At 39.2% G+C, this 22,930-nt stretch overlaps 1 protein-coding gene across 4 annotated transcripts in view; it reads right to left on the reverse strand.

Moving 5' to 3' along the window:
• The window catches only part of MAPKAP1 (MAPK associated protein 1), a 157,150-nt gene extending 134,432 nt beyond the window's left edge, over positions 1–22,718 (reverse strand). For 3 of the 4 annotated variants that reach the window (XR_013348174.1, XR_013348175.1, XM_077835787.1), the window contains exons 1-2: positions 22,585–22,718; positions 4,435–4,762 (exon numbers count right to left, since the gene is read on the reverse strand). Coding sequence is in view for 2 of the 4 variants with exons in the window: in XM_077835787.1 (XP_077691913.1) it covers positions 4,435–4,693 (259 nt within the window). In the remaining 2 variants the exon portion in view is untranslated. Of the gene's footprint in view, positions 1–4,434; positions 4,763–14,378; positions 14,397–22,584 lie in introns of those variants that run through there. The other variant, XM_077835789.1, reaches the window with a different exon arrangement.
• Positions 22,719–22,930: the final 212 nt, after the last annotated feature.

Raw genomic sequence — 22,930 nt, forward strand, 5'->3', positions numbered from 1 at the left:
ACATTGTTGTAATTAATAACAGGTCAATTTCTTACATAAGGGGAGCTATTCGTCCAGGTGCCTGGGACCCTTCTAAGGGCAACTGTATCCCTTTAAGCCCTGACACGTCCCTCTGTGGGGAGAGGGCAGGGTGACTACGTATTAAAGAAGAGAGTTTTGCGCCATCCTCTTAAGACCTGCAGTTTGCCCATGAGCTGCAGTGTATGAACTCCACCTTCCTTAATCCTTGTGGGATTCCTCTCACAAAGCCTTAGTAATCTGGCTTTGTGTAGTCAAGGGTTAATTTTATTTTAAAAGAACAAATGGAGATATGTGCAATTATTCCATCTCAATACAATTCCTCTACCAGTTGGTTCCAAATTATCATTCATCGCGTGCTTGTACTGCAGCCACTCCAAGCTACATGGAATTATCAGTATCTATTAGAAGTCTGAATTATTTAAGGTTCATTCTCATAAACGTATTAGTTTGCAAGCATTCAGTGTCAAAAATTTCACTGACCATATGTAGTTCTGTTTCCATCAAATATTAAGGGCTAAATGAGCCTTTTCTGCTACCCCTGAGTTTGGGAGAGAAGTAATTTGCTACAGCCCTTTACTAGGTGTAGCATACTCCCCCCCTTGCTCTGGCTAATAATCTCTGTGGGCTGGAAATAAACATTTTTTTTTGTGGGAGAAGAGATGGGAAACCAAGTATCCGTGCTCTTCCTACCCATCTCCTATGGTAGAGATAAATACGAGGCTGACAAGCTCCTGTACTCCCCACAATGCCTGGCCCCATGGTCTGGCAACCCTAGCATGGCAGCACAGAGTGTTTTACCTCATTGTACAACCTTGCACCCCGAGACGACTTTCAAGGTTTTTCAACTTTTCAAAGTTTTACGCCTTAAATTAAACCTACTTTACAATGTAACCTGACATGTATGAGTGCTCAATAGCCACTATTTTTGTAGGACCTATAACAACATGTCGACTCTCCACTGCTGCAGTAAAACACATTTTGTTCCAGTGCTTGTCAGACATCAGCAGTGCATGGATAAATTACTACGGCTACATAATTTACTCTTGAAAAAACAATTTGAATTCAACTCTATACAAACCAAAGAAAATAAATGACAACACAAGTGGGAATTCCTTTAAAAACTTCTTGGTGAGTATTAAAACCATAGAGAGTAAACATGAGATCATACTCAAAAAACATTTGTCACTATCCACTGGAATAAACACTTATATCACCTACTTTAGACCAATGTAAAGTGCCTCAACTATGCTACAAGGAACACACAAAATCTACTGTCCTTTACTAGAAAGAAAAAATATTCAAACTAACAGATCTGAAATTGAGTAGCTAATAAAAATAATCGTATGGCTGAGGAGCTGGTTGCAGTTCCTTAGTTAAGACTGTTTCACACTTAAAGTAGGGATTCAATCACTTTGTTCTATGTATGTAGAACACAGCATATCTTCCCCAAACTTACAGGACCTACTCTAAGTACAGAATGCATTTTCTAAGAATTTACAAGTAAATCTGTTAATTAGTTTAAGAGTTAAAATTAAGTAGAATATGGGTCCTTTATGATACTTAGTGCCTTAAGATCTGGTGCCAGATAATTAACAATAATTAATGCTGACTCTTCCAACTTTCCATATAGACAAATCTCAGTGAAATCTCACGCAATGGCTACAAATGATTTTTTATGATTAACAGTTATTTTTGTCATTTTTCTTCATAAATTAAAGTTTCTTCTTCAGCAGAGCTGAAGAATGATGTTCTATGAAAGAATTCCATAAAAAACTGCTCTCTTTCAAAATGGCCGCCACCTCTGATTACTCTTAATAGAACTGAGGCCAGAGATGCAGAGCTAAGATGCCCTCCTTCGAAATAGCCAGTGCATATCATTGTTTACAATGGGAATGAAGACAAGTGGCCTCAGGGAAGTTGGTGGCCCTAACAGAATAGAAATTTTTACATTTACGCAATAGCCTCCCCATAAAAGGAAGTTTCTAACTCCAGGCCGTTAATAGTTTATTTATGCCTTGATGCATGAAGATTTATATGCCCTTGTACTTTTTTTATTCTACCTAACCAAACTGTGCATGTTATACAAACATCTGATCCTTTTTTGATTCCTGTGAAGCTCTTGCACTTAATATTTTCTGGCACTGAGCACTTTCGGCTAATTAATTTACTATGTGTCTTGTGTAAAAAGGTTTTATTTTTTAAATTGTTGCTTTCAATTTCTTTGGATGCCTCTTGTTCTTGTATTATGAGAAAGGGTAAATAAAACTGACCAATTTACTTTGTCTATATCATTCATTGTTTCAGGTCATGAGCTATGTAGGTCTTAATAACTGTATCAACTGCCTGGCAGTGTCAATGTACATCAGACAATAAGATGAGGGAGGTTCAAGAGGAGGAGAAAAGAAAAAAAAAACAAAAAAAAAACAACTGACATCAGCTTGGCTCCCCATTGGACTGACCATACTAACAATCGTTTTAAAATCTGCCACTAACTGGGAAGTTAAATGGTTTCAGATTAGAATTTAATCTATCTTTTTATCTACCCACTCTGTGAAATTATCTGTCAGTACCACTTTTTGCAGCAATTCCACAACACTTTGAACTCTCCTTCTCCACTTTCTTATCCTGTAACAACAACTGAACTGAACTAACCTCTCAAAGAAAATGCCATGCGGTCTGGCACATTAAGCTTTTCACCTGGCTACATGGAAGTCAGTTTTAGCTAGTCCTAGGACTATGTATTCATGGACCTTATTTCCAAATTTAGCGAGATGCCTTAATTATACTGAATCAATACTATTAATTATTTTTCACAACTTTTGACAATACATTACCTTTTAAAAAGTATCTTAAGATATTTATTACTGTACACCACTTTTCTGGGTAGGTAGAATCTAGTTAAATTTACTTCTGAGCTTTAGGTGGTGGTGTATTACCTGCAAAAAAATTATTTCGCAAATGTATGTTCCTACAAGGAAAGAGATGAACTTCCTATTTCAAGCCTTCAACACTCGAGCATTTCAGCACAGAACCTTCCTTGGAGGCTGTGTGTACCAACTCCCACATCCCCCTACTGCAAAAGAACAGAAGAGGGATGTTTTCTCCCTATTAACAAAAACTAAGCAATTAGTATATACCAAAAAGGTAAATATCTTTAAATTAGCATATTTTGAGAGCTCAAATCCTAACTCAGATTTTTGTAGTACTGTAGATACAATACAGCAGAAGTCAAAGATGAAAAAGCAAGATGGATCACTGAGTCTGTCTTCAAATGAAGAATTAATTCCCCCCCCCCAGGTAAAGGATATATCAGGTTATTAATCTGACAATATATTTGATACTATATATTCCTTGCTGCTAAATCTCCCATTTGTTGATCAGTTAGAGCACCATCAGGGAAAAAAGTGCTATTACAGAATTAAGATCCAACTTGGACCTTGGTACTACAAAATCATCTGTTGTTCTGAAATTTCATGATAAAAGCCCATAGAGCAGCTGACCTGTCATGATGTACATTGTCAGCATTCACTGTGACTATCCTGGTCTAAGACTCCTAACATTACTTGTTACTGTGGCATGCAGTTTTAAAAGACACCTGCTCTGTTAGCGAAGTTCTGTGCACTCAGAGGTATTATGACTCAAAATTAATTACGATCAACATTCTGCCAACACCTCACTCAAGTTTTCCACAATAAATGTGGTAAATACAAAGTATAAATGTATCACATTTACTTCTGTACTTTGTTTCCTTCCATTTCCCTCCCTCCCTTCTCCAACACTATGTATGTCCTCTTTTTGTTGTACATTCTCTCACACCTCCCCTGTCCTGTTCTCTCTTCAGTGGCCTCTGTTACTCTGGTTTTCTTGTCCATCTACTAACCCCTTTTTTCCTATACTCAGTTGTGTCATTGGTTTTAATACTTCGGGCCAGAATGACTTGGTCTGGTGCCCCACTAGGTAGGTACTACTCAAAAAGTAGGTATCCTCACCAAAAAAAAAAAAAAAACGACTTTGTGTACCTAAACAATAAGAATTTCAAGGATTGATAGTGGAATTTTGATGGGTTTTTTACCACAATATTTTCTAAATCTTTAATTTTTTGTAATAAAACTGACAACTTCAAAGTTCTTCTACACACTGTGATTTGGTACATTGGAGTAGAAAAATCAACTAAAAATCAGTTTACAACGCAGAAAAGAAACTGGCCCATTATGTATTTCTTTTCCTGAAACAGACCTATTTGCCTAGCTAAATGTTACAAAAGAAAGGTTTGACATACAAGTAGCTACTTGGGTTCTGATAACTGGTCCAAGCAAGTCAAATTAGCCTTTTGCGTGAGGTTCTAACTGGTATGTTGTTGTTGCTGGTTCTGTGTTTTGTTTGGGGGTAGATTTTTTTGCAAATAGCATTTACCTGTATTTGATCGTCGTCTAATACCGAAGTCCCAGCTTGAGGTAATATCAACTGATTGGGAATATACATAACCCTGAGTCTCTCCATTGCTTCCCTGCGTTTCCGAACCACTGTCTCCAGTCACTGAAGAAGGATGGAATTTCTCTAGGTCAACATCATGATCTATCAGGACCATTTCACACATCCCTGTGTCATCACTGGTCACATGTGACTGCCGAATATGAGCCAATATAATTGCTGGGTTGTCCAGGAAGGCCATCCTGTCCACAACTCCACCACCTTACTATGCTATCTTCTTCTCTCCATACTGCTCCATGGACAAACTTACCTGGAAACATAAAATATACAGCACTTTAAGAAAAACAGAGTGATTAATGTTTACTCTGTGATGTTTTTGTCACATCCAAAATTGGAATTAAGTATTAGTTAACTAAGTTCTATGCACTGAATTACTTTAATTTCATTCTGACATGGTACAACCATTTACACAGTGAGTATCTATAAAAGTGGCAACCATTTATCCTGGGGGACAGTTTGAATTCAAACAGATAACCTAAGAAAATTAAATAAAATGTACACCCCCAAACTAGTAAGTAACACAAAACAAATGATTGCTATAAGGTACAATACACCTACCTATCACACTCAGGAGGAAGTTTCCTTTATACATTCAACATCTCCCCTCTTCTCCCTTCTCTTCCTTTAATGCTTTCAGCCCCCCACTCTCACGTAATTGATATCAGCCACTATGTCTTTATTTGTCTTTCACCCACCCCCTACAACAATCCTGTATTTCCATTCTTCTTCCTCTGATGCTGTCTTCCTCCTAGCCTCCTCTGCATACTGCCTCTTCAATGCTTGATTTTAGCACCCCTTAAAGCAGACACCTCCTGAGATGATCTCTCAGATTTATCGGCCAGCTGGATGATTGCACTCCCTCCCTCTCACCCCTTCTCTGTGTGCTCTCAGCTCCCTCCAATCTTCTGAGTTCAGCTCTTCACACTGACTGCTACCACCTACATGACTTATTGTTGAAAAGTTGGTGCAGCAGTCATAAAATGCATGCTAAAGCAATGATACACTGAACACCATTTCTTCATTCAGCAAAGACTTCTTCAGCAGGAAACTAATAATTAGACCTAAAAATTAAGGCATAGTTTTCAAGTGGGAACTTCCTTTAACCCCAAATGTGCATCCTACCAGCTGAACTCCAGTTTTTTCCATTTCAAGGAGAAATGTTTTAAAAAAAGGGAAGAAAAGTTTTGCATTTCAGGACAGAACATTTAACTTGCACTGCTGCTCAATGGAGTTAGTTAGAGGACCATTAGTGTAACACCCGAAGAATACTATGGTCATATACCACAAGCTCTTTAGTATTTTACCAACAGCAATTTGCACTTTCATAGCACTGCTTAACAACAAACAAATATTTACCCAACTCTGCGAGGTAAACGTTATCTCCATTTTACATGTAGCAAAAATGGAGGCATAGTTTCTTGCCTATAGCTATCGCAATAGCAGAGCAAGAAACAGAACCCAGGACCTTGAACTTTCAATCTTTGTGGTTTATATCTGTTAGACAGCACTGCCTTTCATACAAATGCATGGCTGAAACATTCCCACTTCCAGGAAAAAAAAAAAATGATTCAAAACAACTATAGAACTCCAGGGATTAAATAATCATATTGTGGGTACATGACAACTTCTCATTATCACTGCATTCTGCAAGAGCTTCTTCAAGAAAGAGAAAGGAATTTCCCAGAAAGAACTAAGGAAAAAAAGGATGTCAAACCCCAATAAGTACATTCCCACAGAACTAGAGTAAAAGATTGCAATTTGAGCCTTGCCTTACAGTCTGTCACAGCCCAGAATGCAGGGAAGCATCAGCAAGCTCACATAAATGGGAACAGCAAAGTCACACCACATTTCACACAAAATATACTTTATTCCTCAGAAACTAGCAGCCTGGAGATCCCTCACTAGGCACCAACAGGTCTGGCATCAGGATTTCATGAATATTTGCATTAAATGGAAAGAAGCAATAGTAGTACTTAACTTCAACAGTGACTGCCACATACAGTTACTAATGGCGGAAAGAAAGTCAAAATTATGGAGGTGTCCAAAGGCAGCTCTGCAAGCATCATACTATGGGATTTGATCACCAATACCTCCCCCATAAAAAACCCTCAAAAGTCAGAATCTAACAACACAAATTACATAATCTTTACAGATTCTTACTGTTTTAACTGTTCTCTCTCTCTCCTGTTCTCCACCTTGTCTGTTGTCATTTCTTGTCTATGCTCTTTGATGGAGAGATGTCTTTTTTTTTTTTTTTTTTTGGTAAAGTGCCATACAGATTTATACCATTGCATAATATTAAATAATAGTCCCAGCACCATGCAGGACTTCAGCAAAAGAATGGGAGAGAAGAAATCCAGCATTCCATTTGTTAAAAATATACCTCTTAAAGAATAATTCAACTTCTACCACAAGTTTTAATAAGTTACATTAACAATGTCCAGCTGTTTTCTAGCAACTTTTATTAAATTACAATTATGCATGTCTAGACAAATTACTTTAATAAGAAAAATAAATTGTCTGTCTGTAAATATTTCTGTCTGCTAAAAATGAGAGACCATAAGGCATGTGTCCCTTTGCTGTAATTTGCCAGCTGAGGGCCTTTAAGTAATAACCTGCTGGCTTTGACCTCAGGAGTACAGACAACTAAGTACAGTAGATGGATATTTAAAAAGGAAATGTCTCCCAGGTTGTGTACTGAGAATGTTCTTTAAATATAATTATTTACACCTCACTTAGTACTGGAAAAGGCACTGCTCACCTGCAAATGGTAAGAATTTGTTTAAACAAGCAGCAGCCTTAGGCTTCTCAAAGGTCTGCAAACTCCCAATCAAAAATTACTGCTGCCCCATCAATGTGTCATATAAATGTTGGCATGTTAATTGTGTATTTATAAGATTGTTAATGGTTAGTTAATTTACCTCCTACACTATTATTGTACTTGAAATGATTTAATGTCTGCTGAGGGAGTTAACAACATGTAACAGCAGATGCGGTATTTTTACCTTTCTACACTGTACCCCGACTTCGAGCTATTAACAGTCAGCATGCTAAATTGCTCAGGCTTCCTTACAGTCTTACACATGCAATCACCTTGTCTATTCATAATTATGGGAAAAATCACAAGAAATTATGTGTTCAACTCTAGAGTTTAACCAAAAGAACCCCTTTTATTTCTAATTTTAGCAAAGGTACGTTAAAACCCCTTCCATGCTAAAATGTATATTAACTGGAAAGTCTTAAAAATTCCACCAAACTTCTCATTCAGACAATGTGAAGATTATTCATCAAGTCCTGATCCCCCCGCACAGTATTTTAGCACTTGCCATCTATATTATAATCAGTTCCCACTTTTGACAGAGGCAAAATATAATGCAATGTCATGATTCCGACATGAGGCACAAAGGCAAAGAAATTCAGGCAAACTTCACAACTTTATAAACCCTTACCTGAGAAACCTTAAATACTAATATTCCCACAGATTTCAATGAGACTACTCACAAGAGTATGGATTTGCAGGATAGATTGACATTAATCTGCTTGGCTGAGGCAATGTATCAGAGCTCATGTGCTCCTCAGACCCACGGCTGACTACTGCAATTCAACGTGTAGTAGCGAGACATAAGAAAATATCAGGACACCATCACCACTTCAGCAAAACACAAATTTTGTGTTTTTAAATCAAAACCTTCATATTATTTTAGCATTTTGAACTTCACTGATACAGTTTTATTTAATGGTAATATAATTTAGACACAACTTTTATGTATATTCCATACAAAACATTAAAAATGTAACAGTTGTAGTAAGAAGCCTACAAAACTGTAACTTTGCCCCGTTGGGTATGATATAATTACATGATCACAAACTACTTATCCACAAAATCTTTAACTTTGTTCAGTGTACAAAATGCATGCTTCTCAGCGATGAGGCAGTTTCTTTTCTTTAACTTTATTGTTCAGTGCATGACCCAATGTCTCACTTTGTGCACACCATCCAAGCTATGCACTGAACAAGGTCTCTCTTTCTCTCCAGGCTTCTCTATGGATCTGATCATTGTAGTATTCAAGCACCTCACACATCTTCATGAATTTATCCTCACACATTCCTGTGAAGTTAAGTAGTATCTTCATCATTTTACAGATGCAGAACTGAGCTACAAAGAGGCTGAGTGACTTATTCAAGGTTGCACAGGAAGTCTATGCAAAGTCAAGAATATAACTGATTCCTGTCTGATCCTTGGGTCTCAGTACACTGATTTTATCATAACAATGCTTCTTCCAGTAGACCACTGGCAGTGAATGAAATACGGTTGCTCTGTACATCAGCCTCATTTATAACAGAGTATACAAGGAATAAGGCAGAATGCTCTGGATCCCAGACCAATTCACCACACAACCCCATCTCATTCAGTTGTCTAAAGTGTGCACAAAATAAGGCAGTGTTCCTGGGGAAAAGTGGTATGCAAGCATATAATTAAAAGACAGTATCTTAGTGCATACACAGGGATACATATATACAAAGGGATATATCTAAATTTGAGCTACAAACTTTAATGTGTCACTTCCTGGCTTCTGGGTGCTCTTGGCATCATAATGTTCTTTTAATATAATATTTTGTATTGAATTTCTGGGGTGTTTTTTTAAAACAATGAAATTACTCCAGAAATGCTACTATATTTACTGGACAGCAATAAAGATACCCCTACTGCACAGTATATGCAACTGATGAGGTAGGAGTTCGCACCTCATTCCGTCCTCACCTATATCAGACAAGAGAACCCAGGAGCTCCTTGGAGGTGAAATAAGGCAGGGCTCTGAAGAGGTCATACCTCTTCCCACATGGTACCTCTTGAAAGTCCTACCTCCATTCATGCACACCTTCACATCATATTCCACAATCCTGTCTTTGAAACCTGAAATTCTATTCCATTGTCACACACCCATGTGCACATACAATGAAATCCTGAGACGTATTCCACTCATTTTACATAGGCACATTATGTGCATTATCAATTGAAGTTTGGGAGATAAAGCTAATAAGAGTTTAACATAATCCAGTGCATGCAACTTTTAAATCCTTATAACTCAGCCAGATCAAATCTAGTTTTCAGTGGCCATCTACATTGTCAGGAATATAACCATACAACACTCCAATGTTGCACTGCTGCCTCCTGAAGTTTAGACCTTCAGAGGAAACCAAAATAATTTTCTTAGTGAAAAACTTAATTTTTGCATTTTCCATGCTCGAAAATGGGCCAAAAGTGTGACATTCAGAAAAATTTGCTCTTGGACTTCTGAAATAACAAATTTCAGCCAAAGTGGTAAAACTCTGAGAAAGCAGTAAGCAACTAAAAATGACCTTTTATAATGGAAATACGAATGCATCTGATGAAGTGAGCTGTAGCTCACGAGAGCTTATGCTCAAATAAATTTGTTAGTCTCTAAGGTGCCACAAGACCTTCTTTTCTTTCAACTATAGAGGTCACTGCTTGCATTGCCTGTAAGCACCTGCTTTTACTCCTAAGAATGCAAGAGCACTAAATTACTCTGAAATATTATGCAACTTGGAAAAATAATACTTCTGTAATACAAAGTTCCACAGAAACCAATGGGATACGTGTACCATTAATGTCAAAAGATCTTTGCAGAGTGAAGCACACAGAGAACTAATGATAACGCTAGTTGCTAAATAACGATTTATGTTTATACACATCATTTGTGCTCAAGATATAAACAACACTAATTATCCTAAGAAAAGTACAGTTGAAATCAAAAGCATTCCTTTTTACAGGACACTGTCAAACAAAAAGTAGGTAATGATTCTTATTAGAAAATATTTCTTCTACCATCATAAACAGTTAGCTTACCCTAAAACTAAATACTAAGGAGCCAGATTTTGTATTTGCACTAAGGTAGGACTTAATACCAATATAGAAAGTATTAATGAGCCAATTTAGCATAGCATTGTAACATATCACTATCTCCACAACCATAAAATATTGCACCTAACATACTGTTAGGGAGAAAGTGTAGGGCTATTGATTTCCAGATGTCAATGGAAAACAGTTATAGAATACTGCAGACACCTCTAGAGGCTACAGCAAAACTAGATAACTTTTCAATCTCTCCATCAAAGCACTTGCTGTTCCCATTTTAAGGAAGGCAGAATATCAACAGAGAGCTAGTCTATACTATAATACTACATCAAAGATATATCAAAAAATAAAAGGACAGTGCAATATTGATATAAAGCTTGAGAGGTTGGAAAGCAGAAGAGGAAAAACAAATAAGAAAATCCTGAAAAATGTTTACCATTTATGCTGCAGTTCACCACAAACCAAAAACTGTTCTGTGAAAGATCTCTCTTTTGGTGGGGAAAAAAAATTAAATTTAAGATTTTGCCACTGCTGTAGCAACTTACAATACATGATCCAAACTGGTGTGATTTGAAGTTTACACATGATAAACTGAGATTTATATCGATCATAAAATATTCTAATAAGCACAACGGGTGTGCACTCGCCTGATTCCCCCCCCAACCTAAAGCTCCTCTGCTCAATCAGGACTATTATCTGAATTTAACACCACCTACTTAATTACACAATTCTTTTTTAAAACAGCAAAACGATGGAAAGTTTGCAAGTCTTGTTAATGCTCCGAGAAATTTAAAGATACATAACTACAAATACCCATTCACAGTAGTTTATAATGAAAACACTGACAGATCCTCAACTAATGCAGTTTTATCTGGTCCCAAGATAAGCTAGTGTAATATCCCTGGGCAAGAGAATAGCTAATTACAAAAATATATCCAGATTTCAAATTTTTCTCTCTTTCATTCTAAAAATGTTAGCGAAATGTCAGTTTCTAAGTAAAGACTATTTGTAACAGAATTATATATTTATTTAGATAACTGTTTATGAGATACTAAATGTATTATGGGTCAAACAGACCTCAGACTCCAAAGCTGAGTTGCACAGAGACGCAAGCTCAAATCTCAAGGAGTTTCTTGAGTCCAGGGTATAGATATTGCTGAGACCAAAAAAAGCACTCTCAATCTATCAGTACTGTCAACCTCATCTTCAAATATCATAAGTCAGATACCCCTAAAGCATGAGATTGGCTTCAAATGTACCTGATTTTTAAAATATATATATAATATATAATTTGAATTCTTTTTATTTGTATTCTGATATTGAGCCTTTAAGATTCAAGTTTGACCAAGATATGCGGGTGAACGAATAAAAGACATATGGGATGGATTTAAGACACAACTTTATTAATTTTACACTTGGTAGTTGTGCAATATGCCCACCTGCCGCTTTGACAGTACCAGAAACTGGTTGCAGTGCAGGTTATTGGAGGGGAGGGACAGCTCAGTGGTTTGAGCACTGGCCTGCTAAACCCAGGGTTGTGAGTTCAATCCTTGAGGGGGCCATTTAGGGATCTGGGCCAAAAACTGGGGATTGGTCCTGCTTTGAGCAGGGGGTTGGACTAGATGACCTAGTGAGGTCCCTTCCAACCTTGATATTCTATGATTCTATGACTCCATTCACACCATAACTCAGGGTAGACCCTCCACAGCCTACCCTGAGACACAGTTCAACGGTGAAACCTCTCTCTTTTCTCCCTACTGCAGGAGCAAGGTGTCGTAGAGGCCACCAAGGTGGTGGGCATCTCAGTCCACAAAGACTTGAGGTCTCCCCACTCACAGAACCACAAGTTCCATCAGCCAAAAGCCCAGGTCTCATTTACCACTGGAAGCTGGCCCTAGGAGCCTTTACCTGCATTGGATACTGCCTACAAGTTGCAAGGAGTTAACAATTTGACCTTCCTTACTCAAAACTTTTAAATCCTATTGCATTCAACCCAACTGAAGCTCTATGATGCTGTGAGGAAAGCAAACAAAGCAAAACAAAAAACAAAACCACAAACCTTTTGCCAATTTGGCCCAATGGGAAAAATTCCTTTCTGATCCCAAAACAGACATCAGTCAGAGCCACAGCATCATGAAAAACCACAGGTCCTATGCTACAACTAAAAGGATGGAGGGTGGGGCATCTAACCAGAACAAGGGGCTTTTCAAAAGCCTGGGTAAATTTAAACTGGTGGGGGTAGGATGTTGGGGGGCATCCTGGACTCATCCTCCTGTTCCAGCCAAAGGAGAAACAGAAGATTGGGGAAGGGGATGGGGTCATGTGGCAGCCACCATCTTACCACACATGCGCTCTGGGCTATTCTCCCGCCACTGACCCCACGTTACATTCCCAGCCATCTGGTCAGAATCCTCTCCCCTGTGAATGCAGTTAGGGGGTATTTCGAGCTTTTCTCTGCAAAGGTAAGGGCTAGAAACCTTTTTTTCCCCAAACACAAACTGAAATTCCGGTATAAACACATGATTAGCAGCTGGTGGCTTTGAGAAAAAATATTGAATATCATGGCAGTTGGCAACACTAAATTATGGTAAAATGAGTTTTTCTTTCCCTTCCATCACCTCTGAGCTCTGTTCGGCTATGAACCCTTCTGTTCTGAATGGTGAATGCCATGAGAACTCCCCATCCATATGACTGCACAAATAGTCTGGCTGACATTATGGCCACCCTCCCCACCTAACCCCTGTTTTTTGCAATATCTCCCCTGCTCCCACAGGGAGACTTACTCTCCAGTGACCTACGTAATATAAATTACTTTTAAAATTAAATTGAATTTATCTGGGATTAGACAAAGCATTAGGGCAATGGTCTGACGTCAGGGTAGACAGGTTTGTTGTGAACATGCTTTTGGTGAGTTCTGAGGGCAGCAGCTCAGATGACAATTTCATAGTAGCCAGAATAGATTTGCAAATTCACAGTTGGCCTATTGAAATAACTATACAGTGATCATGCAGTCCCCATGCCCTGAATAACTAAAGATCATTATTAGAAATTGTCGTATGTTATGGTTAAAAAAATAACCAAACCATCTTTATTCAGACAAAAGCCTTAGACAGAGTACACAGCTCAGTAGGACTGACAAATAAGTATACAGTTGCGGATCAGGAACTATTCTGAATTCTGAGTCGATGGGATACCTCCATTTTAGTTTAACAGTTTAATAAATGTGGTTATGCTGCAGTTAAATTTCCTAAATTGTCCCTACAAAACCAGAATATTTGTGAAGACACAGCCACCCCTTTAAAGTGCCACTTATCAAATAAATGTCTCATGGTTTTAATAAAATATGTTGTAATTGTCCATGTTTCAAGTTAAGTTAAAAGTAGTTTCAGATTCGACTCCAGCCACAGTCCTTCAGCCAATTTCTGTGATTTTCCTTTTTTAAAAATGTTTCTCTTTTGTTGTAAAAGTAAAATTGAACAGAGAAAAAAAAAGTTTTCTTTGCTCTATTTGTTTTATGTTTCAGTAATAGTAGGCAATCTTCAGACAGAAGGGTAATTTTTAAGTCCACTGTGTTCCATAATCAATTAATAAAGAATTAGATCTTATTAGATTTGAAAAAAAAATCAAATTTGAAACATCACAGAACTTCTACAAAGTATGAAAGTATGCCATGAATATAAAAAAATTCCTTCAATCTCAGAATGTAGAAGGCTGGAAAGAACAACACAATATTACATGATCGTAGGCTTGAGTGGTTCCTTGATCCCTAGACTTTAACATCTCCATTTGATGGCAGCTTTTTAAAGTGATTTTAAAGGCCAACACAAAAAGACAAAGATTAGTAAAGCAAAATTCATTTCCCCAACAGCACATTGGCTGAAGCAGGAAGGTGAGAATGCACTTCAATAGTTTATTGGTTCAGGTAATGCAAAATAATTTCACAGTGACTTCTGCCTCCACTTATGAAAAATCAGCTCTGGATACTTACTTTCCCACCAGTACAGGAACAACCTTTCCTCTTTCTAGTCTTCAACCTCTGGTAAAAGTACCAAATTCAAATATTCCAGCTCACTGTGAATATTCAAAAGACTTGAAAACTATACAGCATACATATAGTACTTGAGTACTAGACAGAATCCTGTACGTGCTAGATAATGGAGAGAGGAGAACCACATATGAAAACTTAAGTTAATGTTTCAAACGCTCAGCTATATTTAAGACTGAATACTTAGTTAGAAAAGCTGTCACTAATATCCTTTGGTTCCTATATTTTAAAAAAAATAATGAAAGGCACCATTTAAAGTGGTTTTTAAAAGGTAACCGGTCATGAGAAAAACTGGATTTTTAAAACATATGATGCAAGTGCAACATTTATTAAAAATATCTTTAGAAATCCTCGCTAGCTTAGGAACACGTAAATCTGTTTTATATAAAATATTTTATTTCTGTATTTACAGAATTCTGTTTGGAATTCTTCTACTTTTGATGTCAACTAATCAGGATGCAAATTATACCAACTGAAATATCTTAAATATTTTATTTACTGTGTCATGGAGGTAGAGGGGGTTAGGAGAGAGAGAAAATTGGAGCTCCCACGCACATAACCTGCCCCCACTATTTGTTTCTTGGTCTTGTCAAAGCTTCATTTGACTGTAAACAAACTGTTCCTCTGAGTTATCCCACATCAAGATTTAAGCAAATAAATATGTATTAAAAAATGCAGAGAATATAAATTAGAGCAGACAAATCTGTATCTAGACTCATGCCTGCAAAGAGCATTCTATCAATATAGTGAAATGCTAATCTCCTAATTAACAACCTAATTAGGTAATTATGGCTTTGCAGAGGGATGCCTAAATGAAATATGACAACATGGTCACCTCTTTATATGGCACCTGTGGGCCTTTTCAGCTGTCACTGCAAAGAGTGCAATATCAATTTGAACAGATGACAAAGTGTTGTCATTTTTCATTCTGATATTGTACTGAATGGTTTGGACAGAAGCAGTTTACAAAAGCGGCATCTTGTCTGATTTTTGCCTAATCTAAATATGTTCAAACACTTTGCTTAATTTTTAACATCTATGATTATACTGAATTTTTTATATTGGCTACTACAGAAGTGTAACAGAGCACATACTCCACATTCACAAAGTTATCTAATCATACTGTGCTGGCCACATACGATGAAGCTACCATAGTCTTGAAGTACATGCTCATTAGGGTTGACAAGAGCAGCAAAAACCTAGAGCACATTAGTTCATTTCGGCATTTAAAGACACAGGGTTTTTTTTTTAAAAGTTACAGCACTTTGTAAATAGCATGTTCCAATTTTGTTTTTTAAATCCCTTTTAAAAAATTGCTACTTCTATTAATGATCAAAACCCTTTTGCAGAACTTGAGGAAGGATGGGTATTCAGCATCAACAAGACAGTGAAACCGACTATACTTTGCCCACTGAATAGCACTTCCTGTAAACTGATTATTTTTCTTTATCATCCTTCAGTTACAGTAATCTGATGAGTTACTTGTAACGAAAGTAGGCACAACTTTAGATGGAGCTGTTATTTTTCAAGTTGACACTGTCCTTTAACAATATTTGGAGATCCTCTCGACAGATATGCAAAATGCTTTGCAGACATTAACTAAGCCTCAGTGTTCCTTACATTAATGTATTACTATATCTGTTTGCAAATGGGAAACTGAGGTACAAAAAGATGATGTGACTAGCCTAACAGTAAGTCAGAGGCAAAAAAGATAAAAGGAGCTAGGAGTCCTGATTCCTACTCTCCAACTATAACACAAGGCTAAGCCATGAAAGTTAACAATCATGATTTAAAAACATAAATAAATGTTTTTATTTAAATCATGATTTTTTTGTAAATTAAAATATTTTATATACATGTTGCTAGTTCTTTACTTTCTTCCCATGTAACAGTCTTAAACTGCTAGTGAATATTTTGTATTTTTTCTTTAATTTCCAAATTGTTAGTAGAATTTCAGATTTTACATGCATATTTATTCTAACAAGTTTCACACTTAAAATGAAAAAAGAAAAGGAGTACTTGTAGCACCCTAGAGACTAACAAATTTATTTAAAATGCTGATCTGTGCTGAAAGACAAGCCCAGGGCCCCCAATAACAACCATACTGTGAGAACAACAAACTCAAACACAGAATTGATAAGCATAGAACCTGTGTTATATCTGCAGTCGCCTCCACCACCTTCCATTGTTGAGGCCTTGGGTGTTGGTAAACCACACTCCTTCCTGTTCTCTGCTTGAGGCACATAATGGTTTAGTCTCCTGAAGACTGCTATTTTAGTCTAATCCTTGCTATTGGGCTTAATTTTGGAGTAACTGGGTGGGGATTAGCGGCCTCTGTTGTGCAGTAGGTCAGACTAGATATGGGGTTCTCAAACTTAATTGCACCGTGACCCCCTTCTGACAACAAAAAATACCACTCAACATCGGGGGGGGGTGGGAGGGGGAGTCTGAGCCTGCCTAAACCCCACCACCCCAGGCAGGCGGGCCAAAACCAAAGGGCTTCAGCCCCAGGTGAGCGGTCTGTAACCTGAGCACCGCCACCCAGGGCTGAAGCCTTCAGGGTTTGGCTTCAGCCCCGGGCCCTACCAAGTCTAATGCCAGCCCTGGTGACCCCATTAAAATAGAGTCGTGACCCACTTTGAGGTCTCAACCCATAGTCTGAGAACTACTGGACTAGATGAGCTGCTAGTCCTTTCTGGTCTTCAACTCTCTAGGTATGATTACAAGCCATTAAAAACCCGTAGCTGGGTTGTGCCAACTGACTCAGGCTTGCAGGGCTCATGCTAAGGGGATGTTTAATTGTAGTGTAGATGTTTGGGTTCGGGTGAGGTGAGGTGGGAAGGTATTTGTGTTACAAACACCAGAGGTGAAAGTAAGCCGGTACACCGCCACTACTGCAGCTGGAGCCCCGGGCCCCTTAAATCAAGATTTAAAGAGCCTGGGAATTTAAGGCCCTGGCTCTTCCAGCTGAGGCCACGCCCCCTGCTCAGGACTCCGGCATAGGGTAAGTCCTTTAACTTACTTTCACCCCAGACAAACACCATCACTTGTACACATTTACACAGTACACACTTCAGTCTTTAACCATACACTTGCCTGAAAAGGAGAATCCAGAGAAGTATATTTTTCTCTTTGCCTGTACACCACTGAAAAAAATAAAATTAGATCTAAAAAAAGTTTAGATCTCCGTCAAAGTTCTTTGAAGAATTGTCAAGGGACTCAATTTGTAGACTACGGCTTGCACTTTTCCTGAACAAACCTCATTAGTCCTTGACAATGACCTAAAACTGGGTTTGCTTGCCTAGGGCCCCCCCCAAAAGATCTGACTGTAGGATTGTGGCTTGTATCTTTCATCTGCCTATGGTCCTTTCTAACAAAACTAAGGAGACAAACTTAATTGCCAGATATTGGCAGGATTACATTAAGGACTGTTTACCAATTTTTCTTTGGTTGAGATACCTTATATCTGAAGTAAATTCCATTTGGAATATTTAACTGGCTTTCAACCACAAAATAACTGCTCCCTATCAGTCATAGTTTTATGGCTAGGTCTCTGTCACCATAGTATCACATTTCAACACTAAAAAATGTGATCCTAGAGAAATGAGAGGGACATTACCTTTAAAATGTGTTTTAGATGTATAGTTCATTTTGTCTACATCAACAGTAAAAGCATATTCATAAATGTAGATTCCTGTTCCAAATACTGTAAATCTAGCTATGAATAAAACTAACTGCACTGCATACATTTAAAGGTAAAGAGAAGAAAATCCACAGTACGTAGGCAAGGTATATTACCAGAATTTAATCTCAACATTTTTCTATCACCACACTTTGTTCCAAATGCTGATTTTCTCCCCCACCCTTTATAAAAAAAAAAAAAAAAGCGTTACCTGCCAATTTCTCTCTCCGGTCCTAATCCTGTTTTCTTGTATCATTTCTACTTCCAAAGCTAGAACTGCTAGCATCCAAAATTAGATCCTGAACAGCCCTCAGGATTTATTTTCTTCATTTTTATATTCCACAGTATTTACTTATAAAACAGGAGTTCATTCCAAAGAAAGTATTTTAGAAATCAAAATCTGTACCCATTTATATTAAACAAAATTAAACTGAATAAACTTTGGACAAGACAGACCATAATCACATTTCTCTCTCATCACAACGGGGGTGGGGGTCCGTGCACCCCTTTATGAGTTGTTTGCATAGTCACAAAGAAAATTACTATTTAGAGAATTGCCCTTTGGGCTCTATATCAAATGTAAGCACAGATTCATAATTGTTTAACTTTAGCTATCTCTTCTTTCTCCTTTTAATTTTCAAAGCTCCCTAGCGGTTTCTTTTTTCCCTACTTCCTTAAATTCTGAGTTATTAGCCCAAGGCTTCTGAACGGTCAGTGCACAAAGCATGTCCCGGTTTTTAAAAAAATTGTGAACTAACTTTTGACAGGACTTCCTCTCAAAACACATCATGGAAACAGGTTACGGACGTGCTTCATATGATTAAAATTGGGCTAATGGACAACACTACACCAAGCCCAAGATGTGAACAAAAACATACTACAGACCAGCACCAGTAAAGACAAATATTAGCAAATATGGAGGCTTTTTCAGTATATGTCTTGTTTTGAGAAAGCTTGCCAGCGGATTTCAGTGATAGCCGTGTTAGTCTGTATCAGCAAAAAAAAAAAAAAAAAAAAAAAACACGAGTCCTTGTGGCACCTTAGAGACTAAAATTTATTTGCGCATAAGCTTTCGTGGGCTAGAACCCACTTCATCAGATGTATGAAGTAAAAGATACAGGAGGAGGTATAAATACATGAAAGGATGTGGGTTAATTTACCGAGTGTTAGGTCAGTCAGTCTAACGAGATAAATCAATTAACAGCAGGATACCAAAGGAGGAGAAATAACTTTTGAAGTGGTAAGAGAGTGGCCCATTACAGACAGAGTAGCAGCCGTTTTAGTCTGTATTCGCAAAAAGAAAAGGAGGACTTGTGGCACCTTAGAGACTAACAAATTTATTTGAGCATAAGCTTTCGTGAGCTACAGCTCACTTCATCGGATGCATTCAGTATTTTCCACTGAATGCATCCAATGAAGTGAGCTGTAGCTCACAAAAGCTTATGCTCAAATAAATTGGTTAGTCTCTAAGGTGCCACAAGTACTCCTTTTCAGACAGTTGACAAGAAGGTGTGAGTAACAGTAGGGAGAAATTAGTATTGAGGAAATTCAGTTTAGGTTTTGTAATGACCCAACCACTCCCTCCCTTAGGGTATCCTGCTGTTAATTGATTTATCTTGTTAGACTGACCTAACACTTGGTAAAGCAACCCACATCCTTTCATGTATTTATACCTGCTCCTGTATCTTTTACTTCATACATCTGATGAAGTGGGTTCTAGCCCATGAAAGCTTATGCCCAAATAAATTTGCTAGTCTCTAAAGTGCCACAAGGACTCCTCGTTTTTCTTGCCAGCAGAGACACTGGGGAAATATTAAAATGTAGAATATTAAAGGACTGGATTAGCCTCACCTCTAATATATAGACTATATAGACCAGACAGACTGAAAGAACTGGTGTTAGTAAAATGTAGCACAGCAAACTTACTGTCATTATGAAAAGGTGCTAATAGGAGTTCTTTGCATCAACAGACATGGGGGTAGGCTGTGAAGACTTTTTGCTTTTCTACACTGAACACAGTGTTGTTTTTTTAAAAATCAACTTGTTTCAGTTATTTAAGGTATCAAGGGCCCTCGGGCATTTGTCTCATTCTTACACCCCAGAATTTCTGGTAACAGAAAGCTTGTTTTATTGAAAATAACAAACAGATTCTCTGACAAACAACTTAGTGATGAGATCTTTATTGTAAGGGCCACTCATACTCCTATACAAACAAATTCCAAGAGAACCGAACAATTAAAAGTGAAACCTAGAGCAGACAGGACACATAACTGAAATAAACAGCTATGGCAGGGCTCTCAAACTGGGGGTCAAGACCCCTCGGAGTCATGAGGTTATTACATGGGGGAATCACAAGCTGTCAGCCTCTATCCCAAACCCTGCTTTGCATCCAGCATTTATAATGGTGTTAAATATATTAAACATATATTTTAATTTATGAGGGGGGGGGGTCGCACTCAGAGGCTATGTGAAAGCGATCACCAGTACAAAAGTTTGAGAACCACTGACCTACAGTAATCAACAGATGGTGTGTGGCTATGAGAAGGGGCTTGTGTACACACCAACTAGAACTGAAATAACTAAGCTGGTTGTAATTCACACTTTTCGTTACTTCAGAGCAAATCTGTATATAGACTCTTACTTTGGACTATATCAAAACAGTACACTCTCAATTTGAAAAGTGTCAACACACAGATTTGCACTAAAATAATGGGAGGTTTTAATTACAACCAATTTAGTTATTTTGGTTCCAGTCTGTGTATAGACAGGACCTAAGTAAAAGGTAAGCTAAACTGAAAACAGTCTGGATGCCCCAAAAGGTTTATCTTGTCATTTAGTTTTCAAACAGTTGTCAAGTAAACTATGTTATTCCTGGTTTAGATGACAACCAGGGCTTAACAACACTTATATCAAACCTTACCTTTGTCTCAATCACAAAATATACCACTCCCTCTCCCACCCTGGAATTCCTACAGTATGTGAGCACTGCAGTTGGCTGGCAACCCTTCTCATGTGTGTCAGAAAACAAGGCAATGAACCAGCAAATAACGCAGAGTGGAATCACTTTAAACGGTCACACTGCAAGCACCCTACACAACCAGAGTAGCATGTTAGAGACTGGGGATCCAAACCAAAGAAGCTCATGCAACAGGAAAGTTATAATGTTAAGATGAGGTGGTAATAGCAGAACACAGAGGAATGTAACTTACCATATTATCCCAGGACATCAAGTCTATTGTACTTGCTTATGGGAACCAGAAACTCAGTATCTGAACCAAAGCCTCTCAACAGTATCTCAATTTCTATAATGTGCCTGAGTCCAGGCCTTTTGCCACATGCCCCACCAGATCATCACCTGTTTTCCCCTTTCAAATCACTTCTTAGAAGCCCACTTGATCTACATTGTTTACCCAAACTATAGCTTCTTGTCCATTATATTATGCAATTACAATGAAGTCCTTGCAAAAAGATTGGTGTGTTTTAAGTGCCTTTTACCTACTCTAAAGGGCGGCCTACATAAAGCTCTCTATATAAACCGTACTAATTTGTATATCTACGGGACTGATATATTCACATAAGTCTCTGAAATATCATAAAGGTAGAATAATGGTTTCCTGTAGCCCATGAATTTAACAAGACTTTTATTCTGAGGAATAAATGAACGATTATACAGAAGAATCTCACTAACTCACACAAGTGAAGACCAGTTGTCAATTACAGAATTTTGTGAATTAGCAACAGAACACGTGCACTAAAACCATGCTAATGTAGCATTAGCTATACTTTGTTCATTCATTTTCACTGTTTAATTTTAATGAAATGTGATAGGCAGTAAGATATTTACAAATATTCTGCACCACACTGTGAAGATAAGGAAGTCAGACGCGTGGCAACGTACAATAATCTCTGCCAACAAAGCTCTGCTGAGAGAGAAGGAGAAACCGAAGGTTTGTACCAACTACATAGTTCTATTGATCACACTCCTTTTTCTGCCCTCAACGAGGTCTCAAACGCCCGCAGCAAAGTACCATGCTATGGACGGTCAGGGCAGGACAGGGAGCGGGGACTCCCGGGCTCCTCCAGCTGGGGGAAGGGGCAGGGGCGCTGGGAGCGAGGGCCCTGGATTCCTAGGGCTCCAGCGGGGCTCCAGCTGTTCCAGGGGGTGGGGGCAGACGGAGACTAGGGCTCCGGACTCCTGGGTTCTGGCCTCAATGCCGGGAGGGGAGCGGGGGTCCAGGGGCCGGGGTGGGCAAAGAGGCGCGGCCCAGCCCTGCCCAGGGCCCAGCGGGCGGCGAGCCGCAGCCCCCGGGCTCGGGCTCGGGCTGCGGGACGCGGCCTGCCCCAGCACAGAGCCGAGCTCAGCCCGGCACCGGGGCTCCATCCCCGGGGCAGCCTGCCTGAGTCCAGGGAGCGGGGCCGGCGGGAGCGGGGCGGCGCAGCTGGCACCCGGGACCCTTCCCCACTTACAGGCCGCGCGGGCGCTGCAACTCCCGTGGGGCCGGGTCCCTCTTCCTGCCCCCGCCGGCGGGGCCGCTTCCGGGGCCGCTCAGACCCCGCCGCCACCCGCTCGCGGCGCGGACACGCGAACCCGGAAACACAACCTCCTGCCGGAAGTGACGGAGGTCGGGGGGCGCACGGGCACGGGCACGCGCACGCGCCGGCGGGAGGGGGGGCCGCGGGCACGCGCCGTGGCCTGCGCTCCGGGCCCGGCTGGCGCGCGCTCCGGTAGCCGCTGAGCCGAGCCGAGCCGCGCCGCGCCGCGCCGAGCCGAGCCGGCCGCCGGGCCCGCAGCCCTCGCCTGCTGGCGCTGGGG

This window comes from Eretmochelys imbricata, chromosome 16 (assembly GCF_965152235.1).
Source record: "Eretmochelys imbricata isolate rEreImb1 chromosome 16, rEreImb1.hap1, whole genome shotgun sequence".
Lineage (NCBI taxonomy): Eukaryota > Metazoa > Chordata > Testudines > Cheloniidae > Eretmochelys > Eretmochelys imbricata.